Source organism: Primulina eburnea, chromosome 6, assembly GCF_022965805.1.
Source record: "Primulina eburnea isolate SZY01 chromosome 6, ASM2296580v1, whole genome shotgun sequence".
NCBI lineage: Eukaryota > Viridiplantae > Streptophyta > Magnoliopsida > Lamiales > Gesneriaceae > Primulina > Primulina eburnea.
In genome coordinates, this window is record NC_133106.1 from 4,360,903 (window position 1) to 4,384,769 (window position 23,867).

Consider the following 23,867-nt stretch of genomic DNA (forward strand, 5'->3'; position numbering starts at 1 on the left):
CTGTGAAGGCTATGGGTGTTGCAGCCGTACATGGCTCGATCTTGGCCAAGAATCTGACCCACTTGGGCCACTGACGGGGCTGGGAGAGGGCCGTGAGCTGCTGGCCTTGGTTCAGTAGGCGATCGAAGGGATAGGTTGGGGGCAGATCGATTGTTTTGTTGTAGGGTTTCGGGTGTATCGCATCATGTGGCTAGATGCTTGAGCAGTATGGTCAACTAAGATTGTTCAAGTAGGGTCCTTTGAGCTCGGTCGGGGTTCCAGGATAGCTGGACAGGTGCTGGACGCGTTGGTTTTTAACTAGAGTTGATAAAGCCGCGGCTTGGTTGCATGAGGGCTTGAACTTGGCACTTGCTGGCCACATTTTCATGGGTTTTATTGGGCTGGAAAGTGTGGTTTAGAGGCTGGTAGGATATATTTTAGGCATGGTTTAAGTTTGGAATATTTTGGTTAAGTTTCGGTTCGATTCGGGTTAAAACCGGGACTCCGGTCCAAGTTCTGATATGCATAGATTAAGTTTCTGAAGCGGGCTCGAGTTTATGTCTAAGAAATACTTTTAAATATGTTTTGGGACATTTGAAGAAGTTTGGTAAGCTTCAGGTCAATTTTAGAGGTCCATGGTTAAAACAGTAATTTTTGTTTCCAGGGGCAAAATGAGGTGAGATTTTGGTCGTGGAAGCTCCCTGAGCACAAATTTATGATATTTTAAATGTTTATGCATCATGTTTATGATTTTTACGCAATTATGATAATTACGGTGCATGCTTGGTTTAAATAAAAAATTATGTACATGCATGTTTTTATTTAAGTGATGAATAAGGAAGTGATTTAGATGTGACTAACACGATGACACGATGACTTGTAAGGCCGAGACTCAGTGGGTGTGTAATGTTGTCGCTGATCATCCTCCCCACCGGATACCGCGGTTACACGTAGATGGATCCATCGACCGACATGATGATACGAAATTCACAGCTAATGAACAGAATTCAAATTCAGAAAATTAACACGTATATGTTGTTATGATGAGATGTGCTACGATTCTTATCATGCTTGACAGGTTTTAAGCTATGCATATGCCTTTTCACGATCATGAAAATGTATGCATATATGATGACAGAAGATGGCATGCTTTGACACGACATTATTTTACACGACACGTTTATGTTATGCTTCAAAGTTCATGAAAGATATGTTGAGTATGATATTTTACATTGGTGTGTGCCATGTATATGTACTTGTTATTCCTGGTACAAGTGTGTTGAGTCTTTAGACTTACTAGACATGTGTGATGGAGGTGAACTTGTTGCTGAGGAGACTGGAGGTGCTGAACTCTGAGTAGGCAAACGCAGACCTAGGGGTAGGCATAGTTTGGTTAAAACCGAAATAACCGACCGAACCGATAAATTCGGTTTAAATGGTTCGGTTTTATCGGTTTTTTTGGCCGATTACGGTTTCAAAATTAAAGAAACTCGGTTTTCCGATTCGGTTTATGGTTTTGATTCCCAGAAAACCGAAATAACTGAACCGGTCATATTATATATAAGTATAGGGCTTTTTTGTATAATGGGCTAATAAATGGGCCTTAGTCATGTGACAAGTCCAATATTGACAATTGAAATTTCAAATTGTTATTGAAGCTCATATTGTTAAATGTATTGAGATTTGATATGCAAAATCTATGTGCATTTTGGAGTTGAAAATTGAAATTTAATGACTGTGTATTCTTTTATTGAAGAGTTACGGTTTGAAATTGTATTTCAAATTGTTATTCAAACTTAGATTGTTAAGTCATAAGTGTATTGTAATCGTATATGTATAACTCATCTACTATCATTGTTTCTTTTATATGTGTTAAGCATCAAGTGATGCATAATTTTATTTCTTAACAAAATATTATAAAACCGTATATAATCGACCATATAACCGAACCGTGTTACAAAAAAAACAGGACTGAACCGTAATAAAATGGTTTGATTTTGGACCAGATATATTCAAAAGCCAAAACGGAACCGTTATAGAGAAAAACTGGACCGAACCGAACCGACGCCCATCCCTAGGCAGACCTGGTGCGGTGACACGACCCGAGGACCACATGTTTTTCCGCATTTGATTTATGAGTTTTTGGAAAGTAGTTAAATATTTTTATGCGTTGAGGATATTATGATTTTCACTTGTTTATAATTACGTTTGGTCTTGGATGATGATGATTATTTTAAACTGCGCCATTTTTATTGTCAAATAAATACAATTATTTTAAATGTTATTTTGTAAATGCGAGCTTTAAAAAAAATTATTTCCGCACTTTTAAAACGGTAGACGTTACAGTATCGTACCTACCCAGGGAAATGTTTGACATATTTAATCGATTGGAGCAGATAAAAAAGGCTCAGGCTGATACTGTTGCTCATATTGGGGGCAAATTCAAGCCAATTTTTTTTTAAAATATGCAACAAGATAGAGGAGTTTGAAGCAAATTTTAATGAAAAGATTGACTGAATCAATTCTCAGTAATCTTCGGTTCTTGCCTACCTCAAGACATCTTCTGGTTTATAGAAAAAGAGGGAATATAAGAAGACAGCTGGCTCCAATAAGCCTAAATCTATTAATGTACAGAAGAAATCTACTGACAAATACGCCAGCCAGTTTAGAAAATAGCTAACGAGAACCGTGTACGTATATAACCAGTCAGATAACTCAGTTGTATATACTGTTTAAAATAATGAATTCATTATTGACATAATTTTGTCAAACACAAAAAGGGAAAATTGTTGAAACATTTTAAGTTTTGATGATTTAACAAAGTTGTTGATCCAACGGATAATTACAAAGCCTAACCTAACTGAATTCAAGAAGAAAAATAGAATATTCATAAGATAAAGTTTTCCAAGGAGACTAACTGATTACAGAGCTAGATTGATAAAGCAAAAGAAGGATACTGATAGCCAAATCGATTCAAGAATACTGATTATGCCTAACTGATAGTCTATCTAATACGATCAGTCAGTCTAAATCCAAATATTCTCTGAAGCATCAGTATAATTAATGATAAAGGATCATAGCCAAGCTGAAATAGCGGATAAATTTTTTCGCACCAACAGTCGCTGAATAATAATAGAATGTCAGTTTCATGCACACTACTTGGATATATCATAAAGTACTATGACATGACAACGACATTGGTATTTAAAAACAGATATATTATTTTGAAAAGAATACCGTTGCAGATTAAAGTATAATTGATCAATTGAACAAACTCTGAAGGTTACACAATTGCACTATCTATCTCTGAGTTTTTGAAAAACAATTGATCTTCTTTGAAGAAGAATTCTACGAGTCAAACTGAAAAGACAACACACATTGACAAGTTATTATATGTTTGTTTAGAGGATCAAATTTGTGCTTAAATTTTTGTAACGTCCTGAAAATTTGAAGGTCTACGCAAACCACATGCATACAAGTTATTAAATTACTTGTGTATTTCAATTAATTGTTTTAATTGCATTAATTAATAATGTTGTGCATATTAACATGTTTAAAATATACTTTTCTACATGGTTGCATTAAAATTATTGTTAAGGGTTATTCGAGTTGCGATCGAGGAACGGAGACCGAGGGCTGAAATATGGAAAATGGTTTTATTAAATAAGTGTTTTTAATTATTTAAAATATGATCGATGATTTTTCTTATTTATGAAATTAAGGAGTTTTGAGGTGATTTTATATGGCGGAAAGTAATTTGTATCGGTGTTGGATTTTTTAAAAAATATACGAACGTTTTGGCAACCCAACTAATAAATTCACAAACTTTCCTAAACAAAATATTTTAAGTAAGAACTAATGGGCTAAATGGGCCTAATTAACATGATTAGTAGGCGTAAGCTATCAATTCATAGTTAGATAGGATTTTATTAAATATTTAAAGTTCTAATCTACCCCATTACCTACCCAATCCCATGCCCCACTCTCCTAATTCACTCCAAACTCTTCCCCCACCAGCAATACACGACACACACCATCAATCAAGAGGAAAGTTCAAAAATCCTTTAATTTTTCCAAGCCAACGTCTCCTCGTCGTCGTTCTTCGATTTGTCAGCGTAAAATCGTGCGTTTAAAATGCAAAGGAACATCATATTCTTTCCTTCAAACATTTATCACACCATAGTATTTACTTTATTGTGTTTTGCATGAAAAACAAGTTACATCATGTTATACTTTCGTACAAGCATCTCATGTGATTTTTAAAGCTTGTATTTTTATCCAAACCATGTTTAATAGGATCTTAAATGGCTGCCATGAATAGGGTATGGATTAAGGGTTATTTTACACAAGTTTAAGGAGTCCTAAAACACTTGAAACATGCTGCACACGTACATGAACAAAGCTGGAACCAACTTTCTGTTTTGGTGAACTTGGGACTCGGTTGTAAGAGGAGGTTGGTGGATAGGTTTGGTCAGGGTTGGGGCCAGGACTAGCAAGGGTCTGTGAGGGGTCAGGGAAGGAGTCGTAGCCATGCTAGGACTTTTGTCGAGGGCTGGGCTAGGTCCTTAGGGTCCTAGGATGATGGGCAGGGGTCTGGCCAGGGGCTGGAACGGCTGGGATGGGCATGCTGCTGGTTCGAGAAACGTGAGGGAAGCGCAATGCAGCGAGGGTACGCGCGAGACTGCTTTCTTGGTGCAGAGCTTCGTGCGTGGCTCAAGGGCTCGAGCTGGGAATGGTTGGGGTCTGGGACTGGTCTAGGGTCAGTAATGGTCATGGGTGGTCAATTGGTTAAGGGCTGGAAAATTCCTAGTTGAGTTAGGAGTCCTAATGCTCAACGGAGTCTCACACACACACATGCAGATCCTATAGCTCCGTTCCAGGAGGGTTTGAACGCCTTAGAGGCTAGTTCTTTTGGCTGGGCTTGGTCAGTAGGGTCCCTAGATAGGTTGGCTCGGGTTTGGCTTGAGGTGGCTCGGGCGTGGCTCGAGTATTTTAGGAGATGGCTCGGTGTGTCCTTACATGTGTCAAAAATGAGATTTTAAAGATTTAAAGTTGGAACCATGGGTCAACGGTTGTGGTTATTGCTCACAAGGGTAGTTTAGGTAATGCAAATGTTATGTTTAAAATTTGAGATCAAAATAATGAGTTTTGGATTTATTCGGAATTTAATCGCCTCACGAAACGTTAATTAAAGAATTAATTGAAACGTTTAGATTTAAGCTTAATAAAATTATGAAAAATTATATTTATGCTCAAATAATTATTAAAAGTATAATTTTTTAATTTGGGAATGTTATATTAAGGTTTGGTTTAATTTGAGATTAAAATGCGTTAATATGTTATTGTTGGAAACTTAATTCCGGCGTTTGACAAAAGACTCAACTGAATTCAGCAACTAAAAGCTACCAACTGATCGACTTAACTGAACCTAGCTTAACTGATATTTCAGCAGATATTCTCGCCAGTTCATTCTCGCCAACTGATTTGTTATCAGCTGATCTTTCAGCTGTACACGTCATAAAGTGAAAACGACAACCGACAAATAGTACAGTCTTCTGCGAACTGGTAGTGGATCGCCGCATTTCAGAAGTTGCAGTGTACGATCTATCAGGGAATATTGACGTGGCAAACAACGGCTGTTATTCAAATAAATGTTACCGTTGACAGAAGCCTATAAATAGTCGAAGAGAGCAGCTGAAGAACTGCCGATTCTGAACTACTCATTTTACTTGCTGTTACTCTGCGAAAATATTCTCTCAACTTCGTCAAATCAAAGCTCAAGCTTATCAGTTTTATCAGTAGCATTCAGGCTACGTTTTGAGCTAGAAAAAGCACTTTGTAATCTTTGATAAATTGTACAAGTTGTGCTAAGATCAGTTGTGATCTGTAAAAGAGTTGTTAACTAAGAGTTTCAGTTTTGGCAATAGATAAGTCCAAACTGAAGTGGGTCAGTACACGTTATTGTATTTGATCAAAGTCTTTTAGTGAATATCATATCTTTGTGATAGAAGGGGTGACGTAGGAGTTATTCAAGTCTCCGAACATCCAGAAACATTTCCTGTGTTATTTACTTTCAGTTATTCATTCTATCTTTCAGTCAGTTAGTTTTCCGCAACTGTTTTATTCAGTTTAACTGATTGTTATCGACCGACGAGATACTTGAGTCAGTTTGTAACAAAACTGTACCCAACCTTTCGAAGAAGTTTTAATCTAGCAAGTATTTATTCAACCCCCCCCTTCTAAACACTTTCACGTTGAGTTAACCGATCTTATCAAGTGGTATCAGAGCGAAGTTTATCTTGTCGTAGAACATATTCTCTCAACTGATTCAGTATGTCTTCTTTCAACAAAATTCCTATGTTTTCCAGGGAAGACTTTGATGACTGGAAAATCAGAATGCAGGCTCATTTAGCTGCACAAGATGATGATATGTGGTACGTCATAACTGACGGGCCAATGAAAATTTTGAAAGCAAACACAGCAGTTGCCATCACCGAAGGGGCACCTCATAGAATTGAAAAACCCAGAGATGAGTGGACTGCTGAAGATAAAAGAAAAGCAAACCTTGACAATGTAGCCAAGGACATACTGTATAAAACACTGGACAAGATAACGTTCAGTAAGATCAAGATGTGCAAGACAGGAAAAGAGATATGGGAAAAGCTGATTCAGTTATGCGAGGGAAATGAGCAAACAAAGGAAAACAAACTTTCTGTTGCTGTACAGAAGTTTGACAACATCAAAATGAAAGCTGGAGAATCAATGCTTGAATATGATGAAAGAACCAGTGGAATCATAAATGAACTAAATGCACTTGGAAAAGTGTATACAAATAAAGAAGTGGCTCTCAAGATTATCAGAGGACTTCCCAGGGAATGGGATGTCAAGACAATGGCCATGAGGGAATCAAAAGACTTGAACAAAGTTGAAATTCATGATTTGTTTGCTGATCTGAAAGCTTATGAGTTTGAGTTACAAACTCGAGGAGAAGCAGAACCATCAACACCTTCATCAACTACTGCTCTAACTGCTATAAGAACAGAACCAACTGGTTCAGTTGAAAAAGCTGCAGATCAATTGAGCAATGATGCTATGTCATTGTTTATCAGAAAGTTTGGTAGATTCATGAGGAAGAATCAGGGAAATTTTCAGAAGAGCTACCAAAGAAATAACTCCAGAGAAGATTCAAACGCTTGCTATAACTGTGGAAAGCCAGGACATTTCATTGCTGACTGCCCAAAACCAAAGAAGGACAGTCAAGTCTCAACTGAACGGAAAAAGAAATCATATGAGCACAAAAGGAGACCTAAGGATGAAAGGAAAACCTATAAAAAGAAGCATGAAGTGCTAGTAGCTGAAGAAAGCAAAGCCAAATGGGCAGAGACTGACAGTGATGAGTCAGAAGCTGAAACTTCATACAGTTCTAGTGAAGAAGAGGAAGAAGTCAAGTGTCTGATGGCTGATGAGACAGAAGATCAATCAGACAATCAGCAGGTATTCGACTTTAGCTCAACTGATTTCACTAGAGAAGAGCTTATTTCGACTCTTCATGACATGGTCAGCGAGTATCAAAAGCTTGCTCTATCATTTGATAAAGCCAGAGCAAAGCAAGATGATCCCTTGGACAACAATACTAAAACTGATCAGTCAGTTGATATGTTGAGTCTAAAAAGGGAAATTGCTGAGCTCAATGCTGAAAAGAGCAGGAATCAATTGTTGATTCAAAAATTGATGCTTGAAAATGCAAAGCACAACGAGCTCATTCAGGCTTGGAATAAATCTTCAGCAGCTCTAACTGATATTCAGAATTCGCAAAAATCAGTTGCTGACAAGACTGGACTAGGGTTCAGTAGTCAAAGTGAGATGTCTTCCAATGATACTCAGCCACAACTGAATATGGACAAAGGAAAATTCATTCGCTTTGTCAAATCAGTCGTGGAACAAGAACAGCTTGAACCAAGTAAACTGATTGAACCGCCCTTTGAGAACAAGAACAAGGCAAATAGATATGGTATTGGATATAGTCCAAAAATTTCAACTGACTTTCGTGGTCAAACATCGAAAAGAATTTCAAAACGATTTTCAAATGAATACTCCAACTACTATAACTGTAAGCCTGTTCAGAAACGATATCGGCCGAACAATCAGTTGGGAAAGGCAAAATCACATATTGATTCACCTATGCATCACACACAAAGCACACACAAAACGAGAAAGACCATATGGAATACAGCAACTGGACGGTCAGTCAGACTGATCCAAGTTTGGATTCCTAAAGGACTAATCAACTTTGGACCCAAATAAACAAAGGGTACCACAATCTTATTTTGTATGTGAATGCAGGTAACAGGTACAACTGAAGATTCAGTTTGGTATCTGGACAGTGGATGCTCAAGACACATGACAGGTGATTCAAAACTGCTATCCAAACTGATCAAATACGATGGTCCAAAGATTAGTTTTGGAGACAACTCGAAAGGTACAACTGTGGGTAAGGGTAAGCTTATCCATGGTAATTTTATCATTAATGATGTTTTATTAGTTGAAAATCTCAAGTATAATCTGATAAGCATCAGTCAGTTATGCGATAATGGATTTTCAGTTCAATTTGACAAACTTATTTGCTCAGTCAAAAACTCAACTGATGAGGTCATTCTAACTGGCAAAAGATGTGGAAACACATACAAAGTCAGCTGGAATGATCAACCTTATGCACCAGTATGTCTTATTGCCTCAAAATCTTCGAAAAACTGGTTATGGCATAAGAGGTTAAACCACTTGAATTTCAAATCTATTGCATATTTGAGTAAACATGATCTTGTGACTGGGCTGCCCAAAATGGATTTTACAAAAGACAAAATTTGCTCAGCATGTCAGTTTGGCAAACAAATAAAATCTTCTTTTAAGAACAAGGGTCGTAAATCTTCTTCCCGATGCTTAGAACTATTACATATGGATCTCTTTGGTCCAATACCGGTGATGAGCTTAGGGGGAATGAAATACACCTTGGTGGTTGTAGATGATTTTTCTAGATTCACTTGGGTCATTTTTCTCAAGACCAAAGACCAAACTGCTGCTCAACTGATCAAGCTTTTCAAAAGATTATCAAATGAAAAATCAGTTGGAATTGACAGAATCAGATCCGATCGAGGAACTGAATTTATCAATAAAATTCTTTCAAACTATTTAGAGAATACTGGAATCAAACATGAGCTCTCAGCAGCAAGAACTCCTCAGCAAAATGGTGTAGCTGAAAGGAGAAATCGAACACTTAAGGAAGCTGCTAGAACAATGCTTGCTGATTCTAGTATCTCTCAAAGGTTTTGGGCAGAAGCAGTGAACACTGCGTGTTACACTCAAAACAGATCAATGATTAATAAGAATCATTTGAAAACACCGTATGAGATCTGGCATGGAAGAAAAAGTGTGGTTTCTTACTTTAAAATATTCGGCTGCAGATGTTTTATACTCGACAATGGTAAAACTCATTTAAAAGCTTTTGATGCTAAATCTGCAGAAGGAATATTTCTTGGTTATTCATCAGTAAGTAAAGCTTACAGAGTCTTCAACAAAAACACTTTAAATGTTGAAGAATCTATTCATGTTGTTTTTGATGAAACTGTACTAACTGATAAGCCAACTGATACAGTTGAGCTAGCTGACAGATTTACAGATATCAGTTTGGAGGATGATGATGAAGAAGATACTCATATTAATCAAAGCAATCTCCAAACACCTGAACCTGAGATATTAGATCAGGCTGTTGAATTGGAAGCTAATCAGTTAGTAGAACAAACAAATGAGATTCAGTTGCCAACTGAAACAGCTCCAACTGAAACTGAAACCAATCAGTTACCTACTGAAGCAGTTACCAATTTGGAATCAACAAATGCTGAACTCAGATGGAAGAAATCACATCCTCCAGAATTGGTGATAGGTAATCCATCTGATCCGGTAAGAACGTGAAATCAAATGCTTAACTTATTCATTCATTCAGCTTTTGTATCTCAACTGGAACCAAAGAAAACTGATGAAGCTCTTGCTGATCCTAACTGGATAAATGCTATGCAAGAAGAGCTAAATCAGTTTATCCATAATAATGTCTGGAACTTAGTTCCAAGACCAATTTCCAAAACTGTTATAGGTACAAAATGGGTATACAGGAACAAACTGAACGAGGATGGTTCAGTTGTGCGCAACAAAGCAAGGCTAGTTGCACAAAGATACAGGCAGGAAGAAGGAATTGATTATGATGAGACATATGCACCAGTTGCAAGACTGGAAGCAATAAGAATATTCCTGGCCTATGCATCATTCAAAAATTTCAAAGTGTACCAGATGGATGTTAAAAAAGTGCATTTCTGAATGGACAGTTGCAGGAAGAAGTCTTTGTTGAACAACCTCCAGGTTTTGTTAATCATCACCTTCCTGATCATGTCTATCATTTGAACAAAGCCTTATATGGTCTTAAACAAGCTCCAAGAGCTTGGTACGAAACTCTTTCAAAATTTCTAACTGATCATGATTTTTCTGTTGGATCAGTTGATAAGACGTTGTTCAAATTTTCTAAGAATGATCATATCTTACTTGTTCAAATTTATGTTGATGATATCATATTTGGGTCAACTAACCCCAAATTATGTGAGAAATTTGCTAAGTTGATGCAGGAAAAATTCGAAATGAGCATGATGGGTGAACTGACATTCTTTCTTGGATTACAAGTGAAACAATTGGATTCAGGCACCTTCATCAGTCAAACAAAATATACAAAGGAATTACTAAAGAAATTTGGCATGGAATCGTGTTCAGCTGCAAGCACTCCCATGAGCTCATCAGTTAAACTAGACACTGATCAAGGGGGAATATCAGTTGAGACGACGCTTTACAGAGGTTTAATAGGTTCATTATTGTATCTAACTGCTAGTCGTCCTGATATTGTGTTTGCTGTTTGTATGTGTGCTAGATTTCAGGCAAATCCTAAGCAATCCCATTTTGCTGCTGCCAAACGTATTTTGAAATATCTTAAAGGCACACAAAATGTTGGGTTATGGTATTCTAAAGACTCATCTTTCAATTTAGTTGGTTATTCAGATGCAGACTATGCAGGATGTAAACTTGATCGAAAAAGTACAAGTGGATCATGTCAGTTTCTAGGAGACCAACTGATTTCTTGGTTCAGCAAAAAGCAAACATCCATAGCAACTTCCACAACTGAAGCAGAATATCAATGCAAAGAACACAATGCCAATCAAATCCAAAATGGACTTGACCACTACTCAGTTTGTGAAAATCAAACAGGAAATTGGGACTCAGTTAGCCGCTCCCAAATCAGTCAAGAAAACCAAAACGTTGGCTCAACTGCAGATTGCCAAAAGAAAGTTGGTTTTGAGTTCATCAGAATCAGAAAAGACTCCATCTCCTCACATTGTGAAGAAGCCAAGAACTCAAAGGGTTAAAACAACTTCTGAGGTAACCAGTCCGACTGACAAAATGATTTCCTTCACTGATCAGCAACCTATAGAAGCAGTTCCTCTGCAGATTATTCCACAAGATGATTCAGCAAGTACCATAAAAAAAATCGGTTAGGACGCAAGCTCCTGTTACTCAAATATCTCGACCAATTGGTGTGGCACCTGCAAGACCTAAAGGGATAAAGTTTATAGAACCGGTGGAATCAACTCGAACAGGACTGGAAATCCCTCATATCTTGAGTGGTGATAAAGGAAAAGAGAAATTGATTGTGGAACCCAGACCCTCAAACCCAATTCAGACTCATATTGATCTCGTATGGGCAAAAGTGAACAGTTTTGCTGCTGCAAATACTAAGTCCTATGACGCTTGGGTAGCCTATCGTACTGAAGTTTTTGCCAAGCAACTGAAGGAGAAGTCCGAACTGAGAAAATTCATCAAGTTGGAGGCCCTCGTTCTCCGCACGGTCAAAGCTGCAACTATTGCTCAAGCCTTGGAGAGAAAAAGCTATTTCTTTGATCAGCTGAGAGCAAAGAAGTTGGCTCAAATTGTTGCTAAACTTAAGAACAACTACTTGCCAACTGCCCCTACTGCATATGCTGATCAAGCTGTAATCACTCAGCTTGACACTGATCTGATGGGGATACTATCTCGAATCAAATTTTGGGAATCGGATCAAGAACTCGTGGTCTACCAAGGAGATTCAGATGATGACAATGAGGAACAAGTTGAAACAGCATTCTCTGACAAAACAGCACCATCATCCGCCTTAGTTCTGGTTCCAACTGGAGAACCAGTTTCTGATAAGCTTCCTTCACCACCTGTTGAACAACTACTATATACTGAAGCGGAGCTATCTCTTGCTCATATTGATGAAGTGATTCAAGCAGTGGTAGAGGAGTCCCACTTTAGTGCACCAGTTAATGATCCAGTTGATCGCTCTGCTGATCAAACCAATCTACAGGTCACTATTTCTTCAGTCGAAATTGTTCCACCAGACCAATCTGCTGATCAGGGCTTACAAATTGATATGCCAGTTGAATCAATTGATCATTCACTAGAGGCATCAGTTCAGGTTGTGTCACCATCAACTGTACAACATCCTCCCTCACCATCTTTAGATCAAGAAGAAAAGACTGCTGATGAGACTCCGGTTCAAGGGACAATAACTGGAACTGATACTTCAGTTCAGCCAATTGCTGATACCAAGATAACTGACCAAGCCTTGGTCATTACTCAGCAAACAACAAGTGAACCAAGCACTTCTCATCAATCCAACCCTCCATCTTCAGCAGATTTTGATCTCATTTTTTAGGAAGTCCAACATATGCAGGACAGCATGAATCAAATAATTTCGGCCATTTCCAAAATTCAAAATACGCAACTTTCGCACAGTGTGAAGTTAGACGATACTCAGGAATCCATCAAAAGACTGAAGGCCATCGAATCTGCTGTTACCGCTCTTTCTTTTGCAGTCAGTGACATTCAGAAAAATAGAGGTATCATATCCGGTCTGACTGCCACTCAAGAACTCATTAATCAACGCGTCAACAATGTGGAATCGCTTATGTCTCGGAAATTTGATCTACTGCAAGTCACACTGTCTACTGCTATTGAAAATATGTCATGCTCTGTCACGGTTCTTTCTTCTCACGTTCGCAAGCTATCTGACAAGATGGAGCAGTTTGACAAAAAGGGGGAAGAGCAGAAGAATTCTTAGTAGTACAGAAGTATTGATTGTATCAGATTTCTATTATTTCAGTTGTTGATCTTATTTTATCTACTATGCAGAATTCAGTTCTTTATTCCAAGTTTTGTCAAAACACCATAAAGGGGGAAATTGTTGGAAACTTAATTCCGGCGTTTGACAAAAGACTCAACTGAATTCAGCAACTAAAAGCTACCAACTGATCGACTTAACTGAACCTAGCTTAACTGATATTTCAGCAGATATTCTCGCCAGTTCATTCTCGCCAACTGATTTGTTATCAGCTGATCTTTCAGCTGTACACGTCATAAAGTGAAAACGACAACCGACAAATAGTACAGTCTTCTGCGAACTGGTAGTGGATCGCCGCATTTCAGAAGTTGCAGTGTACGATCTATCAGGGAATATTGACGTGGCAAACAACGGCTGTTATTCAAATAAATGTTACCGTTGACAGAAGCCTATAAATAGTCGAAGAGAGCAGCTGAAGAACTACCGATTCTGAACTACTCATTTTACTTGCTGTTACTCTGCGAAAATATTCTCTCAACTTCGTCAAATCAAAGCTCAAGCTTATCAGTTTTATCAGTAGCATTCAGGCTACGTTTTGAGCTAGAAAAAGCACTTTGTAATCTTTGATAAATTGTACAAGTTGTGCTAAGATCAGTTGTGATCTGTAAAAGAGTTGTTAACTAAGAGTTTCAGTTTTGGCAATAGATAAGTCCAAACTGAAGTGGGTCAGTACACGTTATTGTATTTGATCAAAGTCTTTTAGTGAATATCCTATCTTTGTGATAGAAGGGGTGACGTAGGAGTTATTCAAGTCTCCGAACATCCAGAAACATTTCATGTGTTATTTACTTTCAGTTATTCATTCTATCTTTCAGTCAGTTAGTTTTCCGCAACTGTTTTATTCAGTTTAACTGATTGTTATCGACCGACGAGATACTTGAGTCAGTTTGTAACAAAACTGTACCCAACCTTTCGAAGAAGTTTTAATCTAGCAAGTGTTTATTCAACCCCCCCCTTCTAAACACTTTCACGTTGAGTTAACCGATCTTATCAGTTATATATAAAGATTAATTCAAAAGCCCTTGATTTATGCTAAATAAAAATGTGAGAAAAATCATGTGAGCTTAAATAATTATTTGGGACATGTTAGAGTCAATGAAATTAAAAAAAATGTCAAAAACGTGAAATTTTACGTCTAGAGGCAAAACGGTATTTTACACCCGAAAATTAGTAAACATCGTGGCAGTGTCCTAGATGTTGTTTTATATGCTACTATGATTATTTTAAATGTTTATGGAAGTTTATGATGTAAAATGTTTATGTTTATGTTTATTAATTTTTATGATATTAAAATGTTTATTTTAAATGTTTATGATTTAATATGTTGAAATGTCTATTTTAAAATGTCTATGGATTTAATGATTTAATATGCTAAAATGTTTATTTTAAAATTTTTATGGATCTCTATATGTTAAAATATTTATTTTAATTGTTTAAGTATTTTTATATGTTAAAAAGTTTATTTTAAATGTTTATGGGTTTTTACGATGAAACGATAATGTTAAATGATATGTTGCATGCTTGGTTTAAAAGAAAAACGTTATATGCATGTTTAATTTTTATAAACTGATGAAAATGTGAAGCATTGAAGGAGGTGAAGTAATTGTAACTATTATGATGTTATGATGATATGAATAGGAATGTCGTGAGGGAAAAGGCCTCAGAAGGGGGCCCATTTACGGGAGGAGGTCTCAGAGGGAGCTCGTATATGGGAGAAGGGCCTCAGTTGACGGGTGAGAGTGTCGCTGATGTCCCTGTCGTCCAGTACTGTGGTTACATGTAGATGGATCCATCGACCTTATGAGGAAAGGAAAGTCACGATTAACGATCCAAATTCAATAAAAAGAAAAAAAATATATATATGCTTATGATGAAAGGATATATGATACGAAATGATAAAAAGGAAAATGCTGATGTTTAAGTTATGCATGTTCATATGAATATGTTTATGATGATATGAAAATGTTTATGGAAAGTTTATGAAAAAGTTTATGTTTAAAGTTGATGCATCATTATGAAAATGTTTATGTTTAAAGTTGATGCATATTTATGAAAAATGTTATTTTAAATACAAGTATTTTCATTGTTGCATGTGATATGTATATGTATTATTTGTTATAAAGATTATGGTGTGTTGAGTTTTTAGACTCACTATGTGTGATTGATGCATGTGATTATGATAATGATGATATTGGAGGTCTTGATGGCTAACCTGAATGGACTGAAGGTGTACATAACCCGAGGACCAGTGGTTCTAGCTTTCCACATTTATGTTTAGGATTTATGTTAAAATTTTTACGACATTTAATAATGATTTGAGTAGTTTTTGAGAGGTTTATAGTATGGGCTATATTTCTCAAATAATACTTTTTAGGTTTGGAAAATTTTTGACGATTTTGCGATTTAAACTATTTCCTTGATTTTCAAATATTAGTTGGTTGATTTATTTTAAAAATAGTGTCAAGTTACTTTAAAGTATATATGTGTATATTTCAAATTATCAAAATTAAGGAGAAAAAAAATTTCTAATACTTTTAAGAAAAACAAGTAGTTGATGTTTCAATTTTCTTGTAAAATCTCTATAATTGAAAGTAAGAAGTCTTACTTGTCAAATCATTGTAGACTGAAATTTTATTAAGAGTTTCAGTTATGTAATGTTAAAACCTATTAAAGTTGATGATTTCAAATTGCTTGTAATTACCAAAGTCTTTTAGTGGGGTGTATTCAATTCAGAGTTTTGATGACTTTTAATGACTTTTTTAAATGATAGACTTTTATGGATTTGATAAATTTTTATTGACTTTTATGGAATCTCACAGATTTATAAACAGATTTATGTGGATTTATGTAGACTTTTTTGCAAGATTTTTATAGACTTTTGTAGATTTTTTTTTATAGAATTTTATAAATTTTGTACTTAACTATAACATGTGATTTTTTATTAATTTCTTTGAACCAATAATTAATTGACATATATAACATATTCAATTTGAAATTATTTTTAATATTTATATTAATAAATAATTTTACTTATTTAAAAGTTAAATCGTTTAATCCTTACATGTATATATATGTTGTTTTATATGTATGTTTGTAAATTTTTTAAAATACATCAATTGATTAACATGTAATCTTATTTTTAAATTGATAATATAAATGTAAAAACAATATTATTTATTATTGTGTGAATATAATTTTGTATAAAAATATCATAGCTTACATATTAATTAAAAATACGAAAATGAATTTAAAAAATCATTGTTGTTACAAAACTATTCAATTATTAAGAATTAAACAACATTTTTTTGATCATCTTTTATTATTATTGAATATTACATTAATTTGTATAAATCATAAATTAAAAATCACAAAATCAATTCTATAATTCAAAATTTCCCCGTGTTATTAAAATAAAAAATTATTAAATGAACAATCAGCCAAAAAATGAAAAATTTGAAAAAGAAAGATGAAAATATATATAGAGATACACTTCGAAAATTTGAGAGAGTAATAGAAATAGATGAGAGGAGAGAAGATATGAAGATATGTGATGTGAAGCGACAGAGAGAGTTAGAAGTTTTAAAAATCCATTCAAATCTTTGGGGTGAACCAAATACAATTTTTTACAATTTGTAGTTGTACCTTAGGCTTTAATGTTTGTATGTCAATGAATTCCATGGAGTTATTAAAAGTCCATGGAAAATTTGAATACCTGTAGACTTTTATAGAGTTTATAAAAGTCAATGTTGAATACCACTTGACTTTTTAAAACTCCATGAAAGTCTATTTTGAATACCACAAGACTTCTATAGAGTATGCAAAAGTCTTGATTGAATACCTCTAAATTTTTAAAATCTACAAAAGTCATTAAAAGTCAATAAATTTCTCACGTTGAATACACCCCTAATGCAATCTTTTCGTAAAGAATAAGGGGTGACATATGAGTATTAAAGCCTCTGAACATCTAGAACAATTTCGTGCCTATTACTTCTCAGTTTGCCTACCATAAGTACTTTTTAGTATAACCCAACTGATTTTTTATAAGTCATTTGTTCCAACAGTCTCAGCATATTTCCGCACAGTTCATTTTGATTGACTTACTGATAACCCAATTGTCAAGAATAAAATTTCAGTTTTTTTAGCCCAATCGAAAAATTTGTTGGGATAAATTTATTCACCCATTTCTAAATTTATTTTTAATCCTAACAAAGTCTAACATATGTTGTTGATGATGATGATAATAATAATAATAATATTAATAATAATAATTATTATTATTATAAAATGAATTAATTAGTAAAATACTTTTTGAGACCCGATTGTATGAAATTTGTGTTAAAATCAACGAACAATATTACAACTTGAAAATATTGAAAAAATTCATCATAACACAAAATTAAAAATAATCTCAATACTATAAAAATATAAAAATTACATGTATGTTGCTAAAAAAAGCCCGAGGAAGCAATGGTGCTTGATAAAAATTTTGCGAAGTAAAAACTTGATAACGGAGCTCATGTATTTTGTATAGCACCAACGTTCTTTGTTAGAGCACCGATTCAAAGATCAGATCCACTTGCAACTTAGCATCTAAGAAGAGAATTCCAGAGAGACGAGTTAAGAACGACAGATAGGAGAATTCAATTCAGGGGCCTCCCTTTTTCCTTTTATATGTACACTATGCCAAAAATCACTTTTTACTTCAGATAATATCTGAAGTAATAGGGTACTTAAGTGCCGAAGTATATGGACGTGAAGTAATAGATGTACCTTTTACTTCGCATAATACCCGAAGTTGTAGTATTGAAAATACCGAAGTCTTTTGGCCGGTTTTGGAAGGAAAACCGGTCCAGAATTGGACCGGTGTCGAAGTAATAAATGTGTTTTACTTCATCGATTATAGTGAATAATGAAGTAGTATACTATATAACTTCCTCTTAATTATTATTTAGCGACGGAATTCATGTTAAAAACCGTCGCTATTTTGCGATGGAATTCATGTTAAAAACTGTCGCTATTTTGCGACGGAAGTGATGTTAAACACCGTCGCTAATGTGCGACGGAATTTATATCAAAAACCGTCGCTACCTAGCGACGGGGTTCATATGAGTTCCGTCGCTAATATGTTAGGTAAAATAAAAAATAATTTAATAAATCTGTGTTATGAATTGATGCGGTAAAATATAAAAAATTTAATAAATCGGTGTTATGAATTGGTACAATCGTGTAAGAGATAAAAATTTTAAGTATTGTAAAGTGGTAAAATTGTGTAAGAAATAAAAATTTTAAGTGTTGTGAAATTGTAAAATCGTGTAAGTGATAAAAATTTTAAGTGTTGTGAAGTTGTAAAATTGTGTAAGTGAGAAAAAATTTTAATTGTTGTGAAGTGAAGTGGAAGAAATTGGAGAGAATTTGTATGTATTTATAGAGAGTGATGGAAGAAAATAGAGGGAAAAATAGGCGGGATTGATTTTTTTTGAAAATGACGACGGTTTTAGTAAAAACTGTCGCAACATTTTAAATCGACGACGGTTAAAATGGAGGGAAATATATGCGGGGTGGAACTTTTTTGAAAATGGCGACGGTGTTCTTTTAACCGTCGCCAAATTTTAAATCGGCGACGGTTGACTTTATCCTGTCGCTACTTTTAGCGACGGTCAAATAACAACCGTCGCTAAATCTAGCGACAGTTTCTAAAAAACAGTCGCTAGTTTTAAATATGCGACGGTTTTTATTTGACTGTCGCTAAAATTAGCGACGGGTTAAATTAAACCGTCGCCGATTTAAAATTTGGCGACGGTTTAAAAAACCCGTCGCATGTTTTAATCTTTTTACTTCATTAAGACGTATTTTCATTATTTTTTACTTCATCAAAATTGATATGCCGAAGTAAAATATATAAAAAAAATACAGTGAAGCCCGTGTTTTTAAACATCCGAAGTAAAATATATTTATTTTACTTCGCTTGTGTTATTAATGAAGTTATTGGTAATATATTACTTCGTAATTTATTTTTGCCGAAGTAACGCCTGGCGAAGTAAAATGTCATTTTTCACATAGTGGTAAACAAGTACATTTCTTTTGGACTTACAATAGTCAAGCTATAAACGTGTTTTGGCTTCTAAACTTTATTTCACGCTTTGTACACTACTCTCACAATTGGTACGCAATTAATCTAATACAAAATATACTAATCTCCTAGGTGCACTTCTCATGCGTTGCTGCCTATGTTCTCCTTCCTCGAGCATTCCTGGACTCGTAACATTGCCCTCTTCGTTAGACAACACCTTGCCCTCAAGGTGAAAAACTGGATAAAGTTGCTGGAATGAGCTTAAATCTTCCCAAGAAGTATCTTCTAAAGGCAGACCTGACCACTGTACCAAGATTTGAGGTACCCACGTATTCTGCCGACGAATTCGACGATGATTCAGAATGGCCAAGGGCAACACTAAAGGTTGATTCTCCACAAAAGTGACAGGAAGTGACAATGTGGAAACTTCTTCTGGATTTGGACAAGCTTTCAACACCGAAATGTGAAAAATTGGGTGGATTTTCACTGTAGGTGGTAGCTCCAATTTATATGCAACAACACCCACTCGTTTAATGATTTTGAACGCACCAAAAAACACTTTGCTCAACTTGGTATAACGATGCCCAGCCAAGGAAGTTTTCTTGTGAGGTTGTAACCGAATATAGCAATATTGACCCACCTCGAAAACATTTTCTGAACGTTTCTTATCAGCATGAATTTTCATCTGTTCTTGTGCTTGCAACATGTGAGCCCGTAAAGCTGATAACAACTCATCCCTATCTCGTAACAATGTATCCACCGCCTCAACAGACGAGGAATTCGGAATATAAAAAGGGATCGAGGGGGGAGGCTTCCCAAACACTGCCTCAAAAGTAGTCATTTTTATAGAAGAGTGAGATGTGGTGTTGTAACACAACTCGGCCAAGACAGGAAACAAACCCAGCAAGACGACTGATCCATCACAAAGGCACGCAAATACTGCTCCAAGAATTTGTTTAAGACCTCCATTTGCCCATCGGTTTGTGGGTGGTATGCACTAGACATTGCCAATGATGTGCCACTGGATTTAAACAGTTCCGCCCAGAATTTTCTCAAGAAAACTAAGTCTCGATCCGACACAATAGATTTGGGAATTGAATAGAGCTTAACCACCATATCCACAAACAATGTTGCTACCATCGTTACTGTAAATCCCGACTTAAGAGCCCCAAAATGGACAAATTTGGGCAGCCTGTCAACCACCACAAAAATCACCGAAAACCCTTTTGAAACAGGAAGTCCATTAATGAAATCCATGGAGATATCCTCCCATACCCCTGCTGGAACTGATAAGAGCTGTAACAACCCTTGTAATTTCTGTGTACTATATTTGGTTTGTTGGCAAATAGCACAGTTAGCCACATAAACTTGAATATCCCACTTCATATTTTCCCAATAAAAACTTGGGACTATCCTAGCTAAGGTCTTGTGCATCCCTCCATGCCCTGCAACAGGAGTGTTATGAAACTCAAATAGGATTTTAGAAATAATTTCGGAATTAGGATCAACACAAATGCGATGGTGTCGATAAACAAGACCATCCTTTAGATGGAAGATCGGTCGCAGTGCAGCAAAATGCTTGTTAATAAGATCTTTGTAGAAAGGGTTGGACTCCACCTCAACTTTAAGTTGAGTCAGGAATTGGAACGAAGGAATCGAGATGGCTAGTAGTTGACTTGAGATGCCACAACCAGAATCTGGAGGTTCAAAGTGGCGAGATAATGCATCTGCTACAGTATTGGAGCTGCCCTGCTGGTAAGAAATATCAAAGTCATAGCCAAGGAGTTTCACCAAGTATTTTTGCTGATCAGGTGTATAGATAGTTTGAGATAAAATTTCTTTAAGACTACGGTGGTCAGTGACAATTGAAAAATGATGGCCCAAGAGGTATTGATGCCATTTGCTAATAGCTTGGGTGATGGCTAGTAATTCCGGAACTTAGGTCGAAGCTTTAAGAAGATGGGAAGGTAGTTTCTTGCTAAAGTAAGCAATTGGGTGACCCTGCTGTAAAAGAACAGCCACAATTCCTATCCCTGAGGCATCAGTTTGGATTTGAAATGGTAACGAAAAATTGGGTAAGGCAAGAACATGTGTATGGCTAAGAGCATGTTTAAGGTTATCGAAGGAAGCTTGGGCTGTAGATGACCAACAAAAACTATCTTTTTTTAGTAGTTCCGTGAGGGCATGCGCAATGGAAGCATAACCCTTCACAAACTTTCGATAGAACCCTGATAAACCCAAAAAACCCCTTAAGGCTCTCAAATTGTTTGGAACAGGCCATGACCGAATAGCTTCAATTTTTGTAGGATCGGGTTGAACTCCCTGGGCCGACACTATATCTCCCAGATAATCAATGGAAGATTGTGCAAAAGAACACTTGGATTGTTTTGCAAAGAAAGAACTTTCTATAAGGCACTGTAGAATCTATTGTAAATGTGAAACATGATCATCTTGTGATCGACTGTAAACCAAGATGTCATCAAAGAATACGATGACAAACTTACGCAGAAATGGTTTAAAAATAAGGTTCATGGAGGCTTGGAATGTGGCAGGTGCATTGGTAAGACCAAAAGGCATCACTAGAAATTTATAGTGACCCCCGTGAGTAAGGAATGCGGTTTTAGGAATATCATGAGGATTCACACGAATTTGATGGTAACCCGCTCTCAAGTCTAGTTTAGAGAAAATGGTGGCACCATGCAATTCATCTAGAAGTTCATCAATAATGGGTATAGGAAACTTATCTTAAACAGTGACATGGTTGACAACCCGATAATCAACACAAAAACGCCAAGTTCCATCTTTTTTTTTTTTTTGAAAATCTAAACAGGGGACGAAATTGGGCTTTGGCTATGGCGAATGATTCCACTGTGAAGAATTTCTGTTACCAGCCTTTCAATTTCAGATTTCTGGCAATGAGCATAACGTTAAGGCTTAACATTTATTGGTTTGGTCTTGGGCAGAAAATGGATAGAATGGTTGATGGAGCGATGGGGCAGAAGGTATTGTTGGTCCATGAACACATCCTGATACAGATCAAGGAGGGTTGCCAAAGAACCCGAGTTTAGATGCACATTATCGTTATTGGGTAAATAACCGGTCAATGAAAACAGCTGGAAAAATCCAACGATCCCCTCTGTATGTGACAACTGCCTCATTTGATGTGAATTGAGCTCTTCTACTTGGACCAACGGCTGACCACGGAGTTGCACTAACTTCCCCTTGTACATAAACTCCATATAAAGTTGTGAATAATCCATAGCAAATTTTCCCAATCCTTGGAGCCATTCCACCACCAAAACAATTTCAGCTCCTTGCACTTGGATAACGTAGAGAAAAATCACAAAGATACAGTGTCCAATTCTATTGTCACTTGCGGGCAATACCCTTGACACGTCATAGATTGCCCATTGCCTATTATAACCGAGAAATGCGGAGAAAGAATGATTGTAAGCTTCAAGAATCTAGCAAGTCGCTCCTGGATAAAATTATGAGTTCTTCCGCCATCAATCAAAGTTTGTACCTGCACCTTTTTGATGAAAGTCGTCAATCGGAGTGTGTGAGGACAAGGGTGTCCTACCAATGCATGCAAACTAATTTCTGGGCAATCTTGTAAGCTGCCAATCTCTGGAGATACCAATGAACTGTCATCCCCACTAGCGTCCTCCGCTACTTCAACCTTAGGGACAATGCATAAGAAAAACTGTCCTTTACATTTGTGACCTGGAAAAAACTTTTCGTCACAATTATAGCATAAACCTTTCTCTCGTCTTGCCAACATTTCCCCTGGAGTGAGACACTTCATTGGATAAGATTTCTTGGGGCCCGGTGGAGTAGGAAGTAAAGGAGGTCGAAGATTGACCGTAGCAAACGATTGTTTAGAAGTTACTGAGTTGTCCCCCCAATTAACTGCTAAGTTAGCACTATCCGAAAATTTATCCTCATACAAATTTGCCAAACGCATAGCCTGGATTAGTGACTGTGGCCGATAAATTTGTGTTTCTTTGCGAATTTTTGGTCGTAGCCCGGACACAAAAAGCAACTAATAAGCACATGCTCGGGGACATCCAAAATATTATTGGCCAATTGTTCGAATTGATGTTGATACTCAGCCAAAGAACCGGATTGTATGAGCTTGCTCAATTTCCCAAAATGATCTTCATACTTCGATGGTCCAAACCGTTTTATAATAGCACTCGAAAACTCAGTCCAACCAGCAATCAATTCATTACGATTCATCCAATCAAACCAATCCAAAGCATCTTCATCCAAATGAAAGAATGCAACAATTGAATGTTGACATTCTAGAGTTCTATAAACTCAAAATACCTCTGAATGCGAGCTACCCACGCTGAAGGGTGATCACCCGAAAATCTCAGAAAATCAATTCTCATTTTATTCGCTCCTGATGGTAGCTCGGAACTCTGGAATCTACTCGAATTATTCACCAACTGTGGTTGCGGCGGCGAGCTCGGACCGAATGCGGGGTTGGTGCGCCTCAATTGCTGCTCCACCTTCACATTGAGTGTTTTTAAGCCAACCGTGAGCTCGCTGAGTGAAGTATTGAAG

General features: G+C 36.4%; 1 protein-coding gene across 1 annotated transcript; it reads right to left on the bottom strand.

Moving 5' to 3' along the window:
- Positions 1–19,398: 19,398 nt before the first annotated feature.
- On the bottom strand, positions 19,399–20,139 carry LOC140835273 (uncharacterized). Its single transcript, XM_073200761.1, has one exon. It carries the CDS (start codon positions 20,137–20,139, stop codon positions 19,399–19,401), a length of 741 nt encoding a protein of 246 aa, XP_073056862.1.
- Between the last annotated feature and the right edge of the window lie 3,728 nt (positions 20,140–23,867).

Coding starts and splice junctions, on each gene's coding strand:
- LOC140835273 (XM_073200761.1), bottom strand. CDS start 20,139: ATGACTACTTTTGAGGCAGTGTTTGGGAAGCCTCCCCCCTCGATCCCT.